Raw genomic sequence first — 20366 nt, 5'->3', positions numbered from 1 at the left:
CCACACAACCCCTCCTTTCCCTCACTGCTCAGAGCCTCACAGCCCTGAAACTCGTTCCTATGCTCCAGCTTGGAAATGAACTGATTTCTCGAGAGATTTTTATATTCAGACCAAACAGAGCTTATTCAAGGACTTCACATGAATGATTGTTCGATTACCTGCTGGAGGTCCAGGCCACCCTGGGCGACTGAGTAAAGAGGGTGCGGTGCAAATTCCGGTGCTTCAAACACCTACGAACACATAGCAACAAATGAAAAAAAATAGAGCTCATTGCCAACATTTTGTCATTATTATAAATTACTTTTTGCATTAGGAGTGATGATTAGTGACAGTAAATATATGTGCTCACAAGCTGAAAACCTGCAGCAGGAAAGTTGATGTGAAAATCTTAAATAAAAAAGTTCCAATTTCTTTTCTGGGGTTTTGCTACAGAACAAATTTGACCTGAGCTGGGCTCTCGAGGCTGCATTTCTGACACTTTAGCACACCTAACAGGCTTATAGGCTATGACTCATCCACAGACCTTTTTCCAATCCACTTCATTTTCTCCTTGACACGTTGTACAAACATTCCTTATCACTGTGCAACCTTCATTAAAGCCCAGTCACTAGGATCGTGGCTTTAATTTAATAGCTTATTATAAGGAATATCAAAAACACAAAGCCGTTCCATAAATTGACCAGAGCCTGAGGCAGCACAAACAGTGTCAGAACTGCTGACAGCTATGCAGAATATCTGGCTGCTGCTGAAGCCAGAGGAGACGGCAGGTCTCCAGACTCACTTGCTAATCTTGTGACTCGCTCCATGGGAGGGTGGATATCTGTCCCTTCTCAAACGGCAGCATCTATACCACTCAACCCCACCACTCGCACACACAAAAAACACCCGATCCCCCACTGAGGACCTTCGACATGAGTCTTGTTTCAGCACCGGAGTTATCAAAGACTCCAATAAAAGACGTAATCCTTGGCAATACCTCCTGCAAACATTCTCCAATAACTATTTGTAGTTTAATGTAAATCAGAATGCAGATTCAAGCGTTCTACGAATTTTTTAGAGTTGCGGGACTGGGTATCAATAAAAAATAAATGTCAATACCGATACCGTCACATTACACATAACAGTAGAAATCTTTAATGTTTATGCAGTTTAGAGGGCGAGAATGTAACCCAGGTTTTTTTTTCTGTAGCTACAACTTACCAATGTTCCCTAAACACCCAGGCACTAGGTAGGCCTCTAGTTACTGTATCCCAGGCAAATTAGAAAGTTGTGTGGCCAAAAAATACTGTGAAAAGAGTGAAATAATGCGTCCTAATGTAAGATTTACTTACCTAATTTGAACCCGAGTCATTTTTAATCAACACGGGCACCACTAAAATAGGCACCACGGAAGGTTAATGCTGTGGCTCACTAACTCCGGATTACTTAGATTTACTTCTGCGTAAACGTCACACGTTATGCATTTTAAGAAAAAAAAAAAAAAACATCAGTGTGAATGAAGCCTGTGTATAAAAACTTGGTAGCGAATAACGAGGCATTTTTCAATTGAAAGTACCGTATCAATTCGGTTGGTGCAATAAAAGTAACCAAGCTCTAATCCTTTAGCGGCAGAGCTCTGGGGATAAAAATCTCTGTCCCATTTGACTTTGGTAAACCTATAAACTTTTTTGTCTAGCATGTGGTTGTAGGTAATTTGATTATACATGGATTTGTAATAACTTTAATGATTTCTCAACTTTTCCCACTATCAGGTTTTAATTTTGTTCAATTCAATGGGTTATAATCAGAAAACTGAAAGACTAACAGCAATCCCATCAGCCTCAGACGTACTTCGTCTTCTGTGCTAAATAAAATGCAAGCATGCCTGCATGCTTTAAACCTTTATTTATATTTGTGAGATTAGTACAAAACAAGCCAAATTTCACGTTATTCTTCAATCTAGAACATGAGATATAATGTATGTTTCCTTTCACCTTCTACATGAGCTTGTGTTGTGCGGATGAACTATGAATAGGTTCACTTTGCTCAGTGCCAGAAAGACTTTTCTCTTGGATATGGGCAGTGAACACGTGAGGAAGACCATCCTATTTTTTACTGGTCATTACCTATTTTTCTATTCTCACCTGTCATTAATTTGTTCATCCTACTCAGCATTTAGTTCTGTTACTCCCCTGAAATGTGATAGCTTGAAAGTGCTTTTACTGCTCCAACATAAAACCGATTCATTCAATTGCTCGTTCAAGACCTACATCTAGCCCCCCCCTTCCCACCCCGAGTCGAACCCCCTGTAAAGCCCCTATCACCGGAAAGGAAGATTCTCCCTGCGGTTTAAGAACAACTGAGCTCGTCTATCATTGATAAGCCCCCCCCCCCAATGTGTGTGGTAAAATCTCATTTTCTCACCTGGTTCCCGGCGATGAGGAGAGCTGCTGGTGAGGGGCTCGGTCGATAGGGGATGGTTGCACCCTTTGGTGGAGACTAAGGAATCGGAAACAGGCCACGGGGTCAGAGGTTGTTAGATAAACCATGACTGTGAATTCATCTTTGAAGACACAAATAAGCTCCACACTGCAATTCTGAGGTAAAGACAGGATTGCTGTGAAAGCCTGCAAATGGAGTGCAAATTGTGTTAAACTCCATGGTACATTAATATACAATATCAATTAATGCAAGCTAAACTGCTAATGACACAAACATTATTTCCTGCCTTGTTTTCTTTTGATAATATTAATCATTCATTGAATAATTGAAGAGTGTAGTAAGCGCTCTTTGTGGATAATAGCTCTCAGCTTTAGTATATATCAGACCTTGAGGCTCTGCAGAGGTTATTCCTCTGGATAAATCAAGCATCCACTGACAAGGAGACATTTTCAGATAAAATTCTTCAAACACCAATAAGAAAAGAAGATTATACCGTGTAAAAGACACTGTATATCTTATCAAGTAACTGCCGTGTTAGTGATACAGTTTTTGAGTTTAAAATGTAGAGCAGTCGAAGCAAATTCTTTGTATAACTTTACATAATTTAAATCTTGGAGCCAAAAGCAAGATGCTGCTGGCACTGAATCTTAATGAAACTTGCAAGCCTTTGAAGAAAGCCCTGGAAAACTGGATCAAACTAGCAATTAGTCAGTCAGGTCCAGCTGCAATGCTAAAACAAAAAGGACTTGTGCACTTCCATGAACACACAGGGAGAAACTGTGCTTGGGGTTGTTTTTCTCTCATCTCCTCCTCGATTTTCTCAAGAGAGCTGTTGTCTAAAGGTGGACAGATTTTGCTGTGGGCCAGTTTGTTTCTGGTTAGCAACTTGGTGTCTTCTCTGAGAATACTGAGTTCCGATCTGAAAACAGCACCTTTCGACTCTAGCCGATGTCTCGCGTGGTAGACTGCAGCACAGAGGGTCCAAACAGTAAAAAAATGTGGGTACTTTTTCAGTATTCTCTGTCCTAAATGAGAAAACTCTGAATTTAGTCAACTTCTACGCAACGTAGTCATAACAAAAAAGACACACACCGCCCACTAAAAATGCATTAACCTTTGTTGCAGTGGAATAAACAATAACTGCATGCTGGTGATATAAAAACATGTCAACAATAATTATTTTGCTCACAAAGCTGCAGCAGCTGATGTCTGACAAAGTGTCAGCTAGGTGTGGGTGCATGGCATAAAGAGAAGGATGGTACGCTTCCTACCTCCAGGATTACTGTGCAGATGAGCTTGACACACTGGATTACCGAGTCCTGATTACCAGATATCGTCACCCCTCGCTCAGTAGAGTTGGGCAGCAAATCCCCTGCCACCTGTATCTGAGCTCCGGTGCTCTGCAAATGATAGGAGTTAATAAAAAATTTTAAAAAGGGATTAGTTTGATTTTAGAGATAAGGCAAGTCGTGATTACATTGCCGCGGCTCCTTTCGGTGCCTCTCTGCTGGATTTGCTGACCTTTACAGTTTTCCACCAATACTGAAGGAGACCAACAGCACTATAGTGTGTTTAACATCAAATCAGTCGACAGGTAAATTAAATCTACAATTAGAGGATGTCATGCTCTTAATTGTAACTTGATAGATCAGGGCAAAGAGTGCTGGTTGAGTTTAAACTTTTAAGCTTTAGCTACATTTGCTGATATCAACATATTTCTGGAGGCCGTGGTTGAATCACATAAATGTTTCTGCTACTGAACATGTGTGCTGTAGCAACCAAAGAAATAAATCAAAGCTACAACTAAAACAGCTTTCGGATATTTCAAGACAAAAAAAAATAATCTTTCTAACTGCAGAAAATCAGTCGGCTACCATTGCTGGGGACAGTAAATGCTCAAATGAGAGAGATTCTATTTGTAGATTGGTACAGAGCTATAGTTACAGAGTCAGATGTCTCTGGCAACAGATCTGATAAATCTAATCCTAATGTTTCAACTGGGCCTAAATGTAGTCAGGACTGTTTTTCCTTTTCAAAGTTGCCACTGCTGAGTCATAGTGTATGTTGTGAAACTGTAATTTCAGTGATTCTGAATTGGAGCATGTAATACCTAAAATGCATTACTGCAGATACACAGCAATAGCAAAAGTCTGTGTGTGAATATATGGCTCTGGGTACCCTCCATAGTTGATTGTTTCCAGTTGTTGGATCCGAATGGCCTTAGACCTCAGGTTAATTTTGGAACTAACCCACTCATTGGTTTGTGAACTGCCTGTTTTAAAGGGTGTTTCGGCTGTCACCATCTTGATTTTTTTTGAGTCAGAAGTGCCCATATTGGGAGGAGTTGGGGATGACTGAGGGGTGGATATGACTGAGATCCCAAGGACACTATGCCCGCCCACCTATTCTGTAAAACTGACTGCGCCCCAGGCATGTCAACCAAACCAGATGTGCGTCTCTTTGAGCCCCAATATCAAATTAATTTGGAATTATTTTCAGAAGGACAACCAGAGCACTGATCAGAAAGAGCAAATTTAGCAAATGACACAATAATGATGTGGAAAATATTAATAGACTTGTTTTTTCAATGGGAGCCAGAGGGTTTTTGTAGCCAGGCCCTCAGTGGTATTGCACTTTAAGGCATTTTTGCACTTGACCCATTTTCGATAAAGTCTACAACTTTAACGAATTCGCATTAACCACCATGAAGTACGCTCCAAAACTACCAATGCCGGCATTGTTGGAAAAAATGTCTGACTTCAAAATCATAGCACTCGGCCACCCCAACTGTTCACTGATTGGCCCGTCCTCCAAAATGGCCGACCAAACCATAATTCAAACAGGGTTTCCAGACTATAATCACAGCAAAGACTAAAGCTGTGAGCAACGGGTAGGCGGAGTCAGGATAGGGCAGTGCACCAAAACTCAGCAAAACTGTAGAGGATGAATATCAGGCCCTTCCAGCTGCAGCTTCTGTTCCCATTTCCAGGAATAGATTTTGTTATTTTCATATTTCAGTCTTAGACCTGTCTTTGCAGCGAGGACTGAGAGGATCGAGTAGATTTGTGTTCTGGCTGCTCACCTCTCTGATCTCCTTTATCTTGGCCCCTCCCTTCCCGATGAGAGAGCCACACTGGCTGGCAGGGATGACCAGCCGCAGGGTGACTGGTGGCTTGGAGCTGATGGTGCCATTGGCCACCAGCACATTCAGGTCCTGGAGCGAGATATGGGAAAAATAATGTAGTGTAAGTTGCTGGAAAAGAAGGAGGAGACAGCGTCCTAAAGGAAAATAGCTGACAGCAGGGGCCAAGGGGGAAACGGAGGAAGAGATAAATCACATTAACTCCAACGATTTGGACTGAACAGCAGCTAAGTTTGATTTCAGCTCATTATATTGGTCATTTTGAGGTTCATAATAATTTAAACACCCTTATAATTTCAGTTTGATCAAGTCTTTACTCAGTCAGTAACTTGGCTGAATTTTGTAAATACTAAAAATTAAACAGTAAAAGATGAGTAAAGGTAAAATCTCTCCCAATTATTCCATATCATAATGAGCTGATGAGTCAACATTTCACCGCCTATTAGTGCTATTTCAAAATCAAAAACACCAAAGCAGGCTCTACACACTCGCGGTTTTGCAGTTACAGTGCAGCCAAGCTTAATTTCTACTGCTTCAACATTAATATCCAACATCAGGAAAGCCAGTGGGATCCATACTGGAGGTGTCAGGTGGAGCTTTGGCTGCGAGGCAGAGAGAACAAAGATCAACCCACATCTGCACCTCATTAACCTCTGCCTCTTTATCTGCATGTTCCTGTATATGCTGGATAAAAAACTGAGCCTGAGCTCACGGGGGGAAACATACCAACATCTTTACATCTCACTAATTAACGACAGTTTTACGAGGTGGACGTATTGATTCACTTTTGACTGAACCCGACGAGCTGACTCGCCGTGCTTTCGATCTTCATGCTAGGCTAACTGCTTCCGGACTCAAATGTCATATTTTTGTATGTTAAAAGGACAAAAAAACGAGACCAGTTATAATCCTGTCATTTAACTCTTACTCTTGCCAAATCTTTCTTATAAAATGTCAGTAAAATTACGCATTATTTTAATGGTGTACAACCTGAAGGGAACAGTATCTTGATTTGCTGAAGAAGTTGAAATCAACATATATGACGAACAATTTCAGATGATAAAGACAGCCTAGGACTGAATGAGTGCATGCAGTCTGTCTATGTAATCTATATGTATTGTATTTGCAACATTAGAAAAATGATTTGGACCAAGAACCTTAGCGATTTGAAGAGTGTTTTTATAGTGCAGGTAGCAAACATCCATCTGCTCTGCTGTGGGTGGAGATAGAGCTTTTAATTAGTGAACAGTGTCTCTGTAAACCTTTGATATGTAAATACGCTGTGCTATCTCTCTTCCCATCAGAGCTCAATCCACAACAAATGTGTGACAGAATGCAAGGCATGCTGCTTGTTTTTGAACGGTTTATGTTGGGGCCAGTTTGCAATAAAATTAGTAGAGTTTGACTTAAGAGGGGACGGCATGGATGTGTAGCCTCAGGGGATTTAGCTTATGAGGGGAACGGCACAATATTTCCAATAATTGTGAACTTTATTTAAAAAGCATATTCTGATGTGCCTCTCTACTCGTATCTATATTTAGTGAGGCAGATCAGGCTCTCTGACGTCTCGTCTCATTAGAAGAGGAGCATGCAGCTCCTCTGTACAATCACAAGACTCTGGGCGTCATTTTCATGATTTGATCTAAAAATACGAGTTACATCTGAACAACTGTGAATGTTCCCATACTTTCCTGTTCTCAAAGCGAATTGGCGGATATAAGACAGTGGGTGACAGAAGCACTGCTCACACAACGAGTTCCTGAGCTTAAATCCCCAAACCATATTGTATGGCTGGTGGGTTAAGGACTCCCATACAGAAAGATTATGTGGCTTTCATGTGTGCTGTGCTTCGACACCTGAGAGCAAAACACATGTACGACAGTGTAGCGCGTGTATTGTGTTTATTGGGGAAAAAATTCAGATGATCAAATCACTGTATTTGCATAAATGTGGCAGACGTTGGGTAAATGTTATCCATAAAACAGCTCACACAAGTGATCAGCTGCCAAGTGAAAAAAAAAAAAAGTGAGCTCGTGCTCCGTAATCATAAACTACTGAGACAGAAACAAATACAGAGTCTAATACTTATTAGCCAAAAACCTGATAATTACCTTTTGTTTTTAATTATAGGTGTCAGACATACAATAATTCAACTATGCAGGAAGAGACGCAGAGGGGGTCAGCTAGCACGTTACTATGGAAACGCAGGAGTTTCAGGGTTGAAAAGAGGTGAGTGTGAAAGATCTTTAATGAATACTGTACTGTGCTCCCAGCCAGCATATGTTTACTGAAGGCTGCCGACCTGAGCGGGGACCACCTGTTCCTGTGCCAGCGTCTGCTGTGATGCTAAATCAGAGTGACAACGGCTCTCATTTAGACATATTAATTAGTGTCCTGATGGACAGTCACCGTGGGAATTAATAGCATGAGGAAACTTTCATCTATAACTCATTAGTAGTGTACAAATCCTTCTCATTAACAGATACAAATTTGTAACATTTGTACTTTAATGAACTGAACTTAACATGTGTCATCCAGGAAAAAATTATGTGATCTCACAACTTGCTGCACAACAAACATCATGTCATTTAAAGAAGTCCACATGGTTTTGCAACAGCAGTTTCATCCACGTATCCCAAATTTTCCTCTGCAGAGTCTGAAAGCACATCAAGTGCTCGGAAATACTAAAAATATTTTCCTTCCACCACTTCAGTTTAGAATATAATCGATAGCAATAAAAACACATTAGTGGTACGGCCGAGATGTGGTGGTGTAATGGCTTCTACCACTTTTTCCCAGATTTGACAAAAGTTATTTTGGCTCCAATAAGACTTTTGAGTTCTTTCAAAAGCATGCTAAATACAAATCTTTGGTTTCCTCTGTAAGAGACATACAATTGTAACCAACATTCCCTTTTGGTTTTATTGTAAAATGAAGAGACAAACTGAATGAATGTCTCTGTTGTGTCAATAAATGGCATGCTTCTAGTGTTGGGAAAGGTTACTTTTGAAATGTAATGGTAACAGATGACTAGTTACCCTGATGAAAATGTAAGACATATTTTTTGATTACTTTTCTAACAAATGTTTTGAAGTGGACAATAGAGCGGAAAAATCCTAAAAATAGATTTAAACTACGCAGGGTAAACCTCCCAACAGTATTCAACACTGATTACTGACAAACTTTAGTTCAAAATTCTTCCATATAACTTTGAAACAGATCATGACCTCAAACCAAGTCTTACACTCAGGTCGACTCCATGCTGAGAACTATAAATAGGGCTGATTATGTTCGCAGTTTCTAACTCCAACTCTAACTTAAGGATTTTTTTTTTTTAAATATCACTTTGTGTCATCCAACGACATGGCCAACCGCCTCGGTGTGGTTGGTTAGAGTGATGCATATTGATTTGTTTTTTACCCAAACGAATATAGTCGGATGTAATATCTTTCTAGTCACCAACAATTTGAACAGTAACTGTAATTTAATCACATATCTTTTTCTCAAAAATCTGTTACTGCTTGGTTACGTTTTTTTGAATTACATAATTCGTGACATGTAACGAGGTTTGAGTTACGTAAGTTACATGCAACGAGTTCCTCCCCAACGCTGAATCGTCAAAGTTACCTCCTCCAGTTTGTACGTGATCATGGTGAAAGCTCTGAAGACGCTGTCTGTGGCACCGGTAATGGTGATGATCCTCTCTGGACAGGAGCCCTCTGAAATGTTTACCCGTGCACTGCTCTGTTGGAACAGAAGTCATCAGATCATTTATTTGTCACCAATAAAGAAATAGTTACAAAAAAAAGGTTATTGCTGAAAGTTGCTGAAGGTTCAACATTAAACTGCTGTTAGCTTCGCATAAAGTCAGGAGAGAGGCTGCTCTAGTTCTGTCCAAAAGCATTCAAATCCACCTACTGTACATGTACCTTCCGCAAAAACACAACTTGTTTTTTTTTTGGGAAATAAACAAGATATAGTTAGTAAAATTAGAAGATGTTTGTAGGCAGGTTTTGTTTGGACGGAAACCCTCTAGCCATAGCTTCCATGCTAAACTAAGCTGACCGAAACACCATGTCCAATCGAGATTTACTCTTCACCTCTCAGGAGAGCCACATTAGCTGTTTTCCCTTGTTTTCAGGGTTTATGCTAAGCTAAACTGCTAACTGTATCTTTATCTTCAGCATACTGACATAAAAAAGGTATTCATCTTCTCATCTAACTCTTGGTACAAAATCATTATTTCCCCAAATCTCAAGCTCTCCCTTCTTGGTTTGGTTTCAAAGTAGGAAAAAAAGGGTTTTAGGTAGCCAGATACTGGTCAGTTCAGCACATCCATGGGTGAGAAAGTCAAGTGACATGAGGTAAAGGAGGTGAGACTGAAAGCTTTACAGCACATCTCTGTATCTAAGACTGATAATCTATTTTTCCCTCAGGCGTCGCCCTCGTCTCCTGTGCTTGTCTCCTTCCATTTTGTGCCCTTGTATTACGAGTTAAAGTCACATGAGTATTGACAGAGCAGTGCCCTGACCTGTGGGACATTTCCTCCAGTCAGTCCAGTGAGTCATTCTCCCGCTGTGGCTAAAAGCCAGGAAGCCAGGAAGCCTGACCAGCTTGGGGAGGGACTGACAGTGAGTCTCATACAGTTGGGAAGTAACAAAGGCCAAAACCGCCTGTCTGTCTATCTGGATGGATGGATGGATGGATGGATGGATGGATGGATGGATGGATGGATGGATGGATGACTACCAAGGGTGAGTGATTTATCCAGCAGCTCTGTAGTGCTGCATTGTCCTATGACCTCACCATTCCTCTGTTTATCCTTCTGCCTCATAAAGTACAACAAAAAACCCTTGGCAGCCAGTGAAAGACTCAAATGTGCCGCCACAGTGTCAGCCTAATTACTTCTTAACGCAAAGAGTTAACCAAGCGGCATTAGTTCGGCTGCACCCTTGAGATTTATAAAGAGGGAATGGAGGGTCAGACAGAGAAAAAAAGAAAGTGGTTTTAAGCAGGACAAGAAAGAGGAAAGGGATTTGGTGAGAGGGCTGCTGGAGGAGGTGCAGTGACTGGTAGAGTGAGAGGATTTAAATTGAAAAGGTGATGTTATTGCCCAAAAGGCAATTCAGACGATGTACCTGTTCTGTGTGCTTTTCAGACTCAGAGCTCCCAAACAAGCAACAAGAACCGATCTCTGTTATTATTACATACAAGTGCCAGGAAGCCTGACCTGTATTAGAGGGCCTTCTGAGATTAAATTAGGTTTTCTCTTGAGATGAATGCAGAAAATATAAGAGATCCAGTCACTTCATGTCTTCATTTAAAAAAGGGACAAACTGTACACATGGTAGCAGCTCAACTCAAAAATACATGCAAACTGTAATCTCACATGACACAAAAATGGAAAATGGTCAAATATACTAAGCAGAATGTAACCACATGCAAGTGAAAGAATGAAAAGTTGAGGTTCAATGCACAACATTCAACACACTGTACCTCTTCTCGTATTCGTTTCACAGTCTCTCCTTTCTGAAAAAGACGAGATGAAGGGCTTTAAACAGAATCAAAATAGTCACATCACGGTGTAATGAGCTCAAATTGGATCCAAACGACATTCGGTGGTGGCTTGAAATTCTATTTCCAATCGGTTTCTACAGATGCCTCTCAGTCTGAACGCTCTGGTGTCGCAGATCAGATTTCTTGCGTCGTTCACAACGCGACACACAATGACAACTTCATTTTAAACGTTACAGAGTGGGCGGAACGATATGCTACCACAAACAAAGTGTTATCAATTTGATAACTTCGGCGCTACGGAGGAAATGAATTGCTGCGTCACCAGTGTAGCTACGCGTACATCGTTACCACAGCAACCAGCGCAGATAGGTGATATCTGGACACACGAATAGCAGTGCGGACAGTCTGTCCTAAAGATTTGGTTCGAGGAACAAATTTGATTTTTGCCTGCAGTCTGAACAGAGCCGACGTGAAGCCTGTCATTTCATATCACGTCGGATGGATGTGAAGCAGAATAAAATTCAGCGTGGTTGTGTCCTCTGCGGTAACTCTGCAAAATCATATGTATATCTAAACAAGGGATATGCACACCAACTGTCATGGCTGCATATTTCTGTGTGTGAAGAAGAAGCCAGGGACGAGAACATTTTGTCAGACTTGTGTCACTGCAGCACACCCTCTGCTGTTTTTTTTTGATTGCCCCTCCCCTGTTTTTTTTTATTTTATTTTGGCTAAAGTCCATCAAAGCTGTCACACCTCTGTTCACACCTTCATGCACCAGCTGTCAACCACTTCCTTACAAGAGTATCAAAAGCAACATCATCTCACACCTGGACTACTTTGTCATTTATGTTATGTTCTAGGAAAACATATTATTTGTGGTCTATCGTGACTGGGCTTCTATTGATGGGAAAGAGATGAGGTTTGCCAAAGAGATGGGAAGGGAGGGGGAGAAGTTAGTTATTAGTCCAAGTGCTGCAGATCAAGAGCCTCTCTCTGTTGAGTTCCACAGTATGTACCAAAGTCATCTCACTTTTTCCGCCCGCTTGCTTTCTTATATCTGTTTCCTGAGAAATTTCAACACATTGTGGCGTCTTTCTTTCTAGCACTTCCCAATTTTTTGGCATTCATTTATACATTTTTCTCCTTTCTCACATTAATGTCTGTCGTAGGCTTAATAGCAGGAGACCCTGAGGCAGCACAGTCCCAACAGGCCCTTCCTAGCAGACACTAAAAGTGCCCACGAGGAGCCAACACTAATATGTGTTTGGAGCTCAGTTTCAACAGGAGGCTTGCAGTCAATGCACAAATGTTTTGGTTTGATGGATAACTGTGGTCCTTTATGGGAGGTGGGGGAGCTGATGAGGTCTCTTATATTTAGTTTGGGGATATTCAGAACAACAACTCTTTGTTAGAGGGCTTTGTGTTCTGATGATTTCAAAACAATCAAGGCCGAGAGAGATATTATTCTACAAAATCTTATTTTGAATCACAATCCACATAAAAGCTATCATTAAAGTATTCGGCTTAGAACAACAGAAAACAACTATTGATTTACATAAGATTATACCCAGGTATAACATTTTAAAACATTGACCTAATTTGGTTTTTTTGAAGATTAATACCTCTTATATATGCAGTATTTTCTGAAATGGAAGAAAAATAGTCATTCTCACCTTTCCTATGATGCTGCCAACCTCCTGAATACAAAGAGATAAAGGTAATTACTTACATAAAATCGAAGAAAAGCAGAAACATATAATCCTCACAGTAACTTTCCCTTATTCTTTAATTCTATGAATCCAGCCTGTTTTCATCCCAGGGCGTCAAATACTGCTGTTTAGTTACAGCCCGCTGGCGTCTCAGACATACGTACAAGGTGCCTCCGGTTTAGGCATCCAAAACTATGTTTAAGTGTAGAAGAAGATCGTGGTTTGGGTTAAATGTGATACGGTCGAAATTTGGTTAAGCTTACGCACGAAAACTACTAGGTTTGGGTTCAAATGAGCAATTATATTCAAGTAGTGTTATGTACGTCACATAAGTTACCTTACATACGATACAAAAGTTGAATACATTACATAAGTAACTTACTCGCGTTACTTAAAAGAAATCCGTATTGACGTTTGCTTTCTCACGGACTCTAATGCCGATTTCTCGGCTGAAAGTCTTGTGTTACTTCCAGCCTCCACAGGCCGACTGTGGTACTTCTACTTCCTCTTCAACCCTGCTCATCACAGTGCAGACCAGCGGTGGAAAGTAACTAAGTACATTTACTCAAGTACAATACTTAAGCACAATTTAGAGGTACTTGTGCTTGGCTTAAGTATTTTGATTTGATTCTACTTTATACTTCCACTCAACTACATTACAAAGGGAAATATTGTACTTTCTACTCCACTACATTTATTTGACTAATTTATTTCCCTAGTTACAATATTTTATACCTAAAATATATGATCAGTTGCTTTATATGCATTAATATACAGAGATTAGACACGTCAACAGTATCATGTAATAAGATTAGCTCCACCATGACAACATTAAAATGCTGCTCAATGAAGTGATATTTTTGTTATTTATATATGATGAATATAACAAAACTTGGCTATTTTGCATAATGAGTACTTTTACTTTTGATGCTTTAAGTATATTTTGCTGACAGTACTTCTGTCAAATTTTGAATACAGGACTTTTTACTTGTAATTGAGTATTTTTTTGATTGTGGCATTGCTTACTTTAAGTTTAAGTAAAGCATATGAGTGCTCCTTCTACCGGTGCTGCCGACGCCGAGAGGAACCTTGTGTGCATCTCTCTGAAGCAACGGCTTTGACAAAACAGCAGTATCTGACGAACGAGAATAGGCTGATGAATCAGGTTCACAATTTATGATGCTGTGACAAATCTTGAGCTTAAAAATGCGGTGCGCACACAAGCATGCATGCATTCATTCATAAACAACCTTTCCATGCATGAGCAGTCGTAGTGTGAGGGTCACTCCCAAGCCCCCGTCGCCAAAGTCCTGCTCACAGTTCATGGTGATGTGGGAGTGGCACGCAGGGAGACGCATGAACAAGGCTCATTCGCTGGTCACACAGTCAAGTGAAGGCCAGCACTCGTTCTCTGGCTCTCCGGGGTCCTTCAGTGCTGCTCTGAGAGAGAACACAAGATAGAATAATAGAATTGGTAATCCTTTCGCATAAATATATAACACTTGTTTCCTACCACAAATGTGCTTCATATCCTTACACATACACCATTGTTTGCACACAAGATGTAGCTCAGGGATGCACCCACACAACCATTAAAAATTCATGACAAGTAGCATTAATTCGGTGTCATCATTCACTGAACATTATGTGGCACTATTAAAACTAATGGCTGTGTTGTACTTCATTTCTCGGAAATTGCATGCTTGTACTGTGTCTAACTGCATTGTTGGCTGAATGCTAATTCTGAGAGATCAAAACGTTCAGATGAATAGAAGACAAATCAAAGCTGAAATCAAACACATTTATAACGTCAAAGGACTTTCAGGCAGCGCTCTATAATTGTAAGTATCTCAGCAAGGAACTTCTTCATGAGTTTAAGTCGATGTAATATTGATGGAGATGCTCATAACAAAGTCATAATGAACACCATTGTGTGTGCAGGATATTGACCTGAAGCACCAGCAGTGTCAGCGACGTTGCATCTCATCAGAGCGTTGGGATCCTGACAGACTGTGGGTGGCCATCGATGAATAACACGCTATCTATGTCTTCATTACCTGACAAGCAGTTTCTCTCACAGCAAGCAGAGTGATTTTTTTTAAATTGGATGGAAAAAAAAAAAAAAAAAGGTCTTTCCTCTGGCGTGAGATTCATGCAAAGTTAATCAAATTCAATTCGTAACAGTTTCCATAAAATGGAAAATGTTTGGAGCTTCTTTTGGGGATCTGATTTTATCTGCTCCATCATGGTCAGATGGAGAAAAAAAAAAGACACTTGTATAGGTAGACGGAGCAGAATTTAAACGGAGACGGCAAATGAGAAGTATCGGTACTGATCGCATAACGACGGTTTGGCAGCAGCTTCGTGCATGTCAGTTATGTGACGCACAGCATGGTGATTAATGTGCGAGACACCTGGCTGCTCTCAATCTCAGCATGATGTATATAATTAGTTCATGGAATCATTCATGTTTCCTCTTGATTTATATTTGCTTACATTTGTCAGCGTGGACAGGGTGAGTGCATATAGAAGGATTAATGAGAGGGTGATAATTAGCAGAATACGGCATTTAATGCATTAGCGCTAACTAAAATACAGCTGAGGCTGATGGGAATGTCCAACCTGCTTTCATCAGTGCGTCAAAGACTGACGTTGTGTCACGGCTTATCGGCATCTTCGTTTCTTTGGTGCTCAGGTTTAGGCACCAAAAACCTCATGGTGAGGTTTAGGGAAAGATCATAGTTTGGATTAAATTTGACATGGATTTGGTTTTGGCACCAAAACTTAACTAAATACGTAATGTTATGTAAGTAACTTACTTAAAAGAAATCCAGGTTGATTTTTGCTTCCACGCAGACTTTTATACCAGTTTCTTGGGTAAAAGTCCTGTAGTTGTTCCATCCAACCATCCCGACCTCTCCCCCATGCGCTCTTTCTACTCCATCACGTGTAACTGAACCCGGGGAGTCACAGTGCAGACACCAAATGGCACCCTGTGCATATTTCTCTGACACCGACAGCTTTGACAAACCAGTGGTATTTGACGCTCTGGGAATGAGAGCCGGCTGGAATGTCATTTGTTTTTTCGTACAGTATTGTCACGTGCAGTATTTTAACAATTCAGATACGGCATCTGGGAACCATGAATGTCTGTAAAAAAAAAATGCTGTCACAGTATTTCATTGGATAAGAGGATAAGCGGTGGTCCGACTGAAATTGCCATCACGAATGACTTAAATGTATCTCACTGAATAATCAGTTAATAGAGCCATGTATGTACCATCACCTCTCCTTTCAACAGAATATTAAAATGCATTTGATTTTAATGAAATCCAAACCTGTCTATGGAATCTTTTATCGCCATGGTTGATGTTAACCACTCGTATTCAGTAACAAATTCTCCTTCTTCTTTGATTCATCAAGGCTGTTTGTTTGTCTGCCAGATGCATTCCAAACAGCCTACAGTGCTACTATATACCAGCCTATTGCTGCAATCCTGCTGATATTTGTGTGTGTTTTTATAAATCTGCATTCTGTCTGTAGATTTGGTGAGCTATGAGAGGAGATCATGTTTAATAAATGGGTGTTATTTTAGATGAGATCCAATTCCTGAGAGACTAGTTGTAGGCAGGTTTATTGCTTTTACTTGCGCTAGGCCATCGCTCCTTGGCTGATTTATTTATGCACCAGATGCTTGCAAAGACACGTTTAAATGCTCGCACGCATCCTTCTTAAGATATCACAGACCTTGACTGTCTCTGAGTTTTATATTCCCAACGTGGCCATGCCATCGTCTGACATGCCGGTCAAAATGTGGCAGTAAGTGAAGCAGAGTGTCATTTTGCAGGATTATATTGCATTAAATCAAACTTCCTCTGCTTTAAAAAAAAAAATAAAAAAAAATAAAAAATGATGCTCATTGGATTGACTTACAAAACTATCAGTTAGAAGCTTATTTCCATACCATTTCCACAAATATCAAGCAAAGCCCTTAGAGCTGCCCGAAGATAAACAAAAGCTGGAGCATTTTACTCGCCGTTAGCTACAGATGTAAGGCCAAGTAATCATGATTTTAAGCTTGATCGATGCATCCTGAACACGTGTGTTTTCACAAAGCACATTTGTGCAACCCGTGGGCTAACTTCATTACGTTTAGGCACTGAAGGGCATGGCTAAAATGTTAGCACTTTATTGCATTAGGAGTTAATGGTTGGAAGGATCATTATGTACAATTCTGTGGGTTGATAACAAGGCATGTGCTCTGTGTCTGTGTGAGGGCGGTGAGCCTCTGAACTCCTCATTTCCAGAATCCCAAGCAGCAGCGTTCCAGGATGAACAGAGCCCCTCTGTTCTAAATTAAACCTGATAACTCACAACAGAGAATTAGCAAAGTACAGACTGTAGCACCAGGCTGCCAAAATGCAGTCAGACCAGGAGAGAGAGGCCGAGAGACCATTCGCTGTCCTGCTCTTCTGTCACTGACTTTATAACCTTGGGCTTTCCATGCCTGACTGAATACAGCATGCAGGAGCTTTAAGGTGTGACTCACTGCTCGTGTTCATCTTTATATGTACTAAATTAAGCATGACTTTGTGAAACCAAATGACTGGCACAAAAACAAATGGCCATAAGAGTCTTCAGTCGGCAATTTAGAAGAAAATATCGAGGTTTAAACTGTATTATAAGGACAATTCTGAGTTGTTGAAATTTTGGTCTTAGATTTGCAATTAGCAAATTTTGCCCATCATTGGAAAATTGTAAAGCAAGTTGTAAATTAAATTTCAACCAATTTATTTCGAGGTAACACCTCAAGTAAGTCCATAGTCCGGGAAACATGACATCTGCTTCAAATCAGCATGTTAGTATTGTCTTTGTAAGCATGCTGGCGTGCTGATCGGCTTTTAGCTCAAAGCACCACCTTCAATCCTTTTTCCAGACCTCAGAAATGAAGCGGGTGTGCACTGTGGAACTCGATTAGCAACGTCCAAGTTCAAGACCACCACCTCTATTATGACTGTCTCTGCTTTGAATTAAGCCCAATCTAATTAAATCCAACGTTCTTGTGAATTAAACCATTGTACTCACAAGTCTGGAGGCAGTCAAAAAAACAACAACGGATTGCCACTCCACGAGGACATGAGAATCCAAGCAGAGTCTCCTTTACCAACTAAATGTTCTGTTTCATATTATAAAATACACACTGCAAAAAGGGTCACATGCTTGTTATCACCCATGTTTGCAAACCTCTACATCTTAACTGGCACCATATTGTTTTCCTCTGTAACTTCCATGTGATACATGGTACTTTCACCTGTTGTAAATAATACAATTATACGGTGTACCTGTATTCTGTATTAAAGCTGAAACAATTAATTAATCAGTCGATCAAAAAAAGAATAATCGCCAGCTGTATTGACAATCACTCTTTTGAAATTTGCCGGTTCCACCTTTTCTTTGCTGTGTCAAATACAGTTTGACAGTAAATGAAATACCACAATGGATTCTGGGAAACTGGGTTAGGCATTTTTCTTTCACATTTTCACATTTCACATGTGGAATAACAATCGTGACAACTATTTATAAATTGAAGTTATCAAAACGTTTCTATGAGACATTATCATACTCCCTGCAATGATCTATTCATGTTATACATATAACAACTGCGTGAATGCCACAGTGTACACCAATCCACCACAACATTAAAACCACTGACAGGTGAAGCATTAAGTATAGCACAACAGCCCTGCAATAAATCCTCCCTTCATGAGGATTATAATATTCAGCTGTTATAAAATCTGATTGAAAGAGTCATTTTGGAAACTGTAATTTGTGTTGCTGTTGAACTGGGAACGGTTACATTGTCAGGGGGCTCCTAATGTTTTGTTCCGACTATTTGAATAAATTGGCTAGACAAGATGTTAAGAAAACCATTTAGTACAATCCAAAGTCTCCAAAACGATCATTTAAATAAATGAACACTTCTTTCAATCAGACTGGATAACAGCTGAACATTATAATCATCATGAAGTGAGGACTTCCTGCTGCGCTGTTGTATGTTTTACTTCTCCTATAAGTGTTTTAAATGTTCTGGCTCATCAGTGTATAACATGTGACAGCATGTATCTAACAGATACAAAAATATGCTTGACTGGTTTGTGTAATGTTGTAATTACAGATAGGATAAATGACATCATTACACATTACAAAAATAACAACCGATCAATTACCAAAATTTTAAATGATCCTGAAAGTTAAATGTGGCAAGAATCCAGGAGTTTTTTTGTCAATCTTCCGCAAACTATACATCAAAGATGTCACGGATAAAAGCAACCGGCATACATCCCTTGACAGCCGCCAGCAATTGTTGTTGTTTTTTTCCCTGCCATATTTTCAGGAGCCTCCACTCCAGAGAGACTGTCGAGATGAAAAGGATGCTGTACAGCCCGCTTGTCTAGAGGACTGGACACCTGTTCTGAGACAACCATGTCCCTCATATGACCGGCGAGCAGACGGCTCGGGGCTGGCTTATAGGAAATGAGTAAGGTAAGAGGACACGTCTGGTCTCCATGGTGAACGAACAAGAAACAGGGTTCCCCTCCGCATACAGTACATACAGGGGGTCTGCGGTATTGAGTGTCCATACGCTAAACACACAGAGGCGGAGAGGACAGGGTGTCCCCCCGGGTGGGCACATATAGAGCAGCAAGTGAGAAGGTGTCAATGTGAGTACACGCGCACGGTGGGGGCAAGAGGTGAGAGACCATCCACATACATGCTCACACAAGCGCCCCCCTCCCCCAACACACATACAGACGGCGACATTCATAGGTCTGTGGGCACCAAAACAAGACTCAAACAAACCCACATACAGCTGCTGGGATGAAAGGAGCCAACAATTCACACACACACACACGCACGCACGCACGCACGCACACACACACACACACACACACACACACACACACACACACACACAGAAAGTGTCCAGTGGAAACACAAAAGCGGAGAGGCTTTGATCTGCCGAGAAGTTCCACAGGAAGACATTGTGCATCAATCTGTCATGAACAAACTCAGACTACTGCTGTTCGAGGACATGGGATGACACAATGAGAACGTCATCCACTCGAACAATGATGAAAAATTACAAGAGGGGGAAAAAAAAAAAAAAATCCTCTAGACTCCTCTTCCAAACTTAAATCAGAGGCTCAGGGAACAAACATGTGTGCAGCATACAAACAAGGGCACATATGTGTCTATGACTAATATGTCTATTACTATAGACTGCATACGCGAGTGTATGTAGCAGCTCTGAATAGTGGATGGTGGAGGACGAACACACCACTCGTTCACAGCAGAATTTAAACTTCATGCAGAGGCTTCTTGATTAAATGAACTCAATTCCTTGTGAATGAAATATTCAAAGAGAGACTGTATGTTTGAATTAGCTTTAACTACATCACAGCCACAGGTCATATTGGGATTCATCAGTAATTCTGTGAGCTGTGCTGCAGAGTGTTATGAACATAGATGAAAGAAGACTGCATGTACAATATAAAGAATCTTATTGCAAAGAA

At 40.6% G+C, this 20366-nt stretch overlaps 1 protein-coding gene across 2 annotated transcripts in view; it reads right to left on the bottom strand.

Moving 5' to 3' along the window:
• The window catches only part of LOC138193098 (poly(rC)-binding protein 4-like), a 36161-nt gene that overhangs the window by 9096 nt on the left and 6699 nt on the right, over positions 1-20366 (bottom strand). For both annotated transcript variants that reach the window (XM_069140907.1, XM_069140906.1), the window contains exons 2-9: positions 14043-14232; positions 12757-12780; positions 11060-11092; positions 9191-9307; positions 5504-5635; positions 3693-3821; positions 2404-2478; positions 159-230 (exon numbers count right to left, since the gene is read on the bottom strand). In XM_069140907.1, the coding sequence (XP_068997008.1) occupies positions 159-230; positions 2404-2478; positions 3693-3821; positions 5504-5635; positions 9191-9307; positions 11060-11092; positions 12757-12780; positions 14043-14150 (690 nt within the window). In that variant the 5' untranslated portion in view covers positions 14151-14232. The remainder of the gene's footprint in view (positions 1-158; positions 231-2403; positions 2479-3692; positions 3822-5503; positions 5636-9190; positions 9308-11059; positions 11093-12756; positions 12781-14042; positions 14233-20366) is intronic.

Source organism: Embiotoca jacksoni, unplaced genomic scaffold, assembly GCF_022577435.1.
Source record: "Embiotoca jacksoni isolate LCO1_2020_lvr unplaced genomic scaffold, fEmbJac1.0.p SCAF_9, whole genome shotgun sequence".
Taxonomy (NCBI): Eukaryota; Metazoa; Chordata; class Actinopteri; family Embiotocidae; genus Embiotoca; species Embiotoca jacksoni.
Note: the sequence above shows the minus strand (reverse complement) of the source record. Positions and strands in the feature narration are given on the sequence as shown.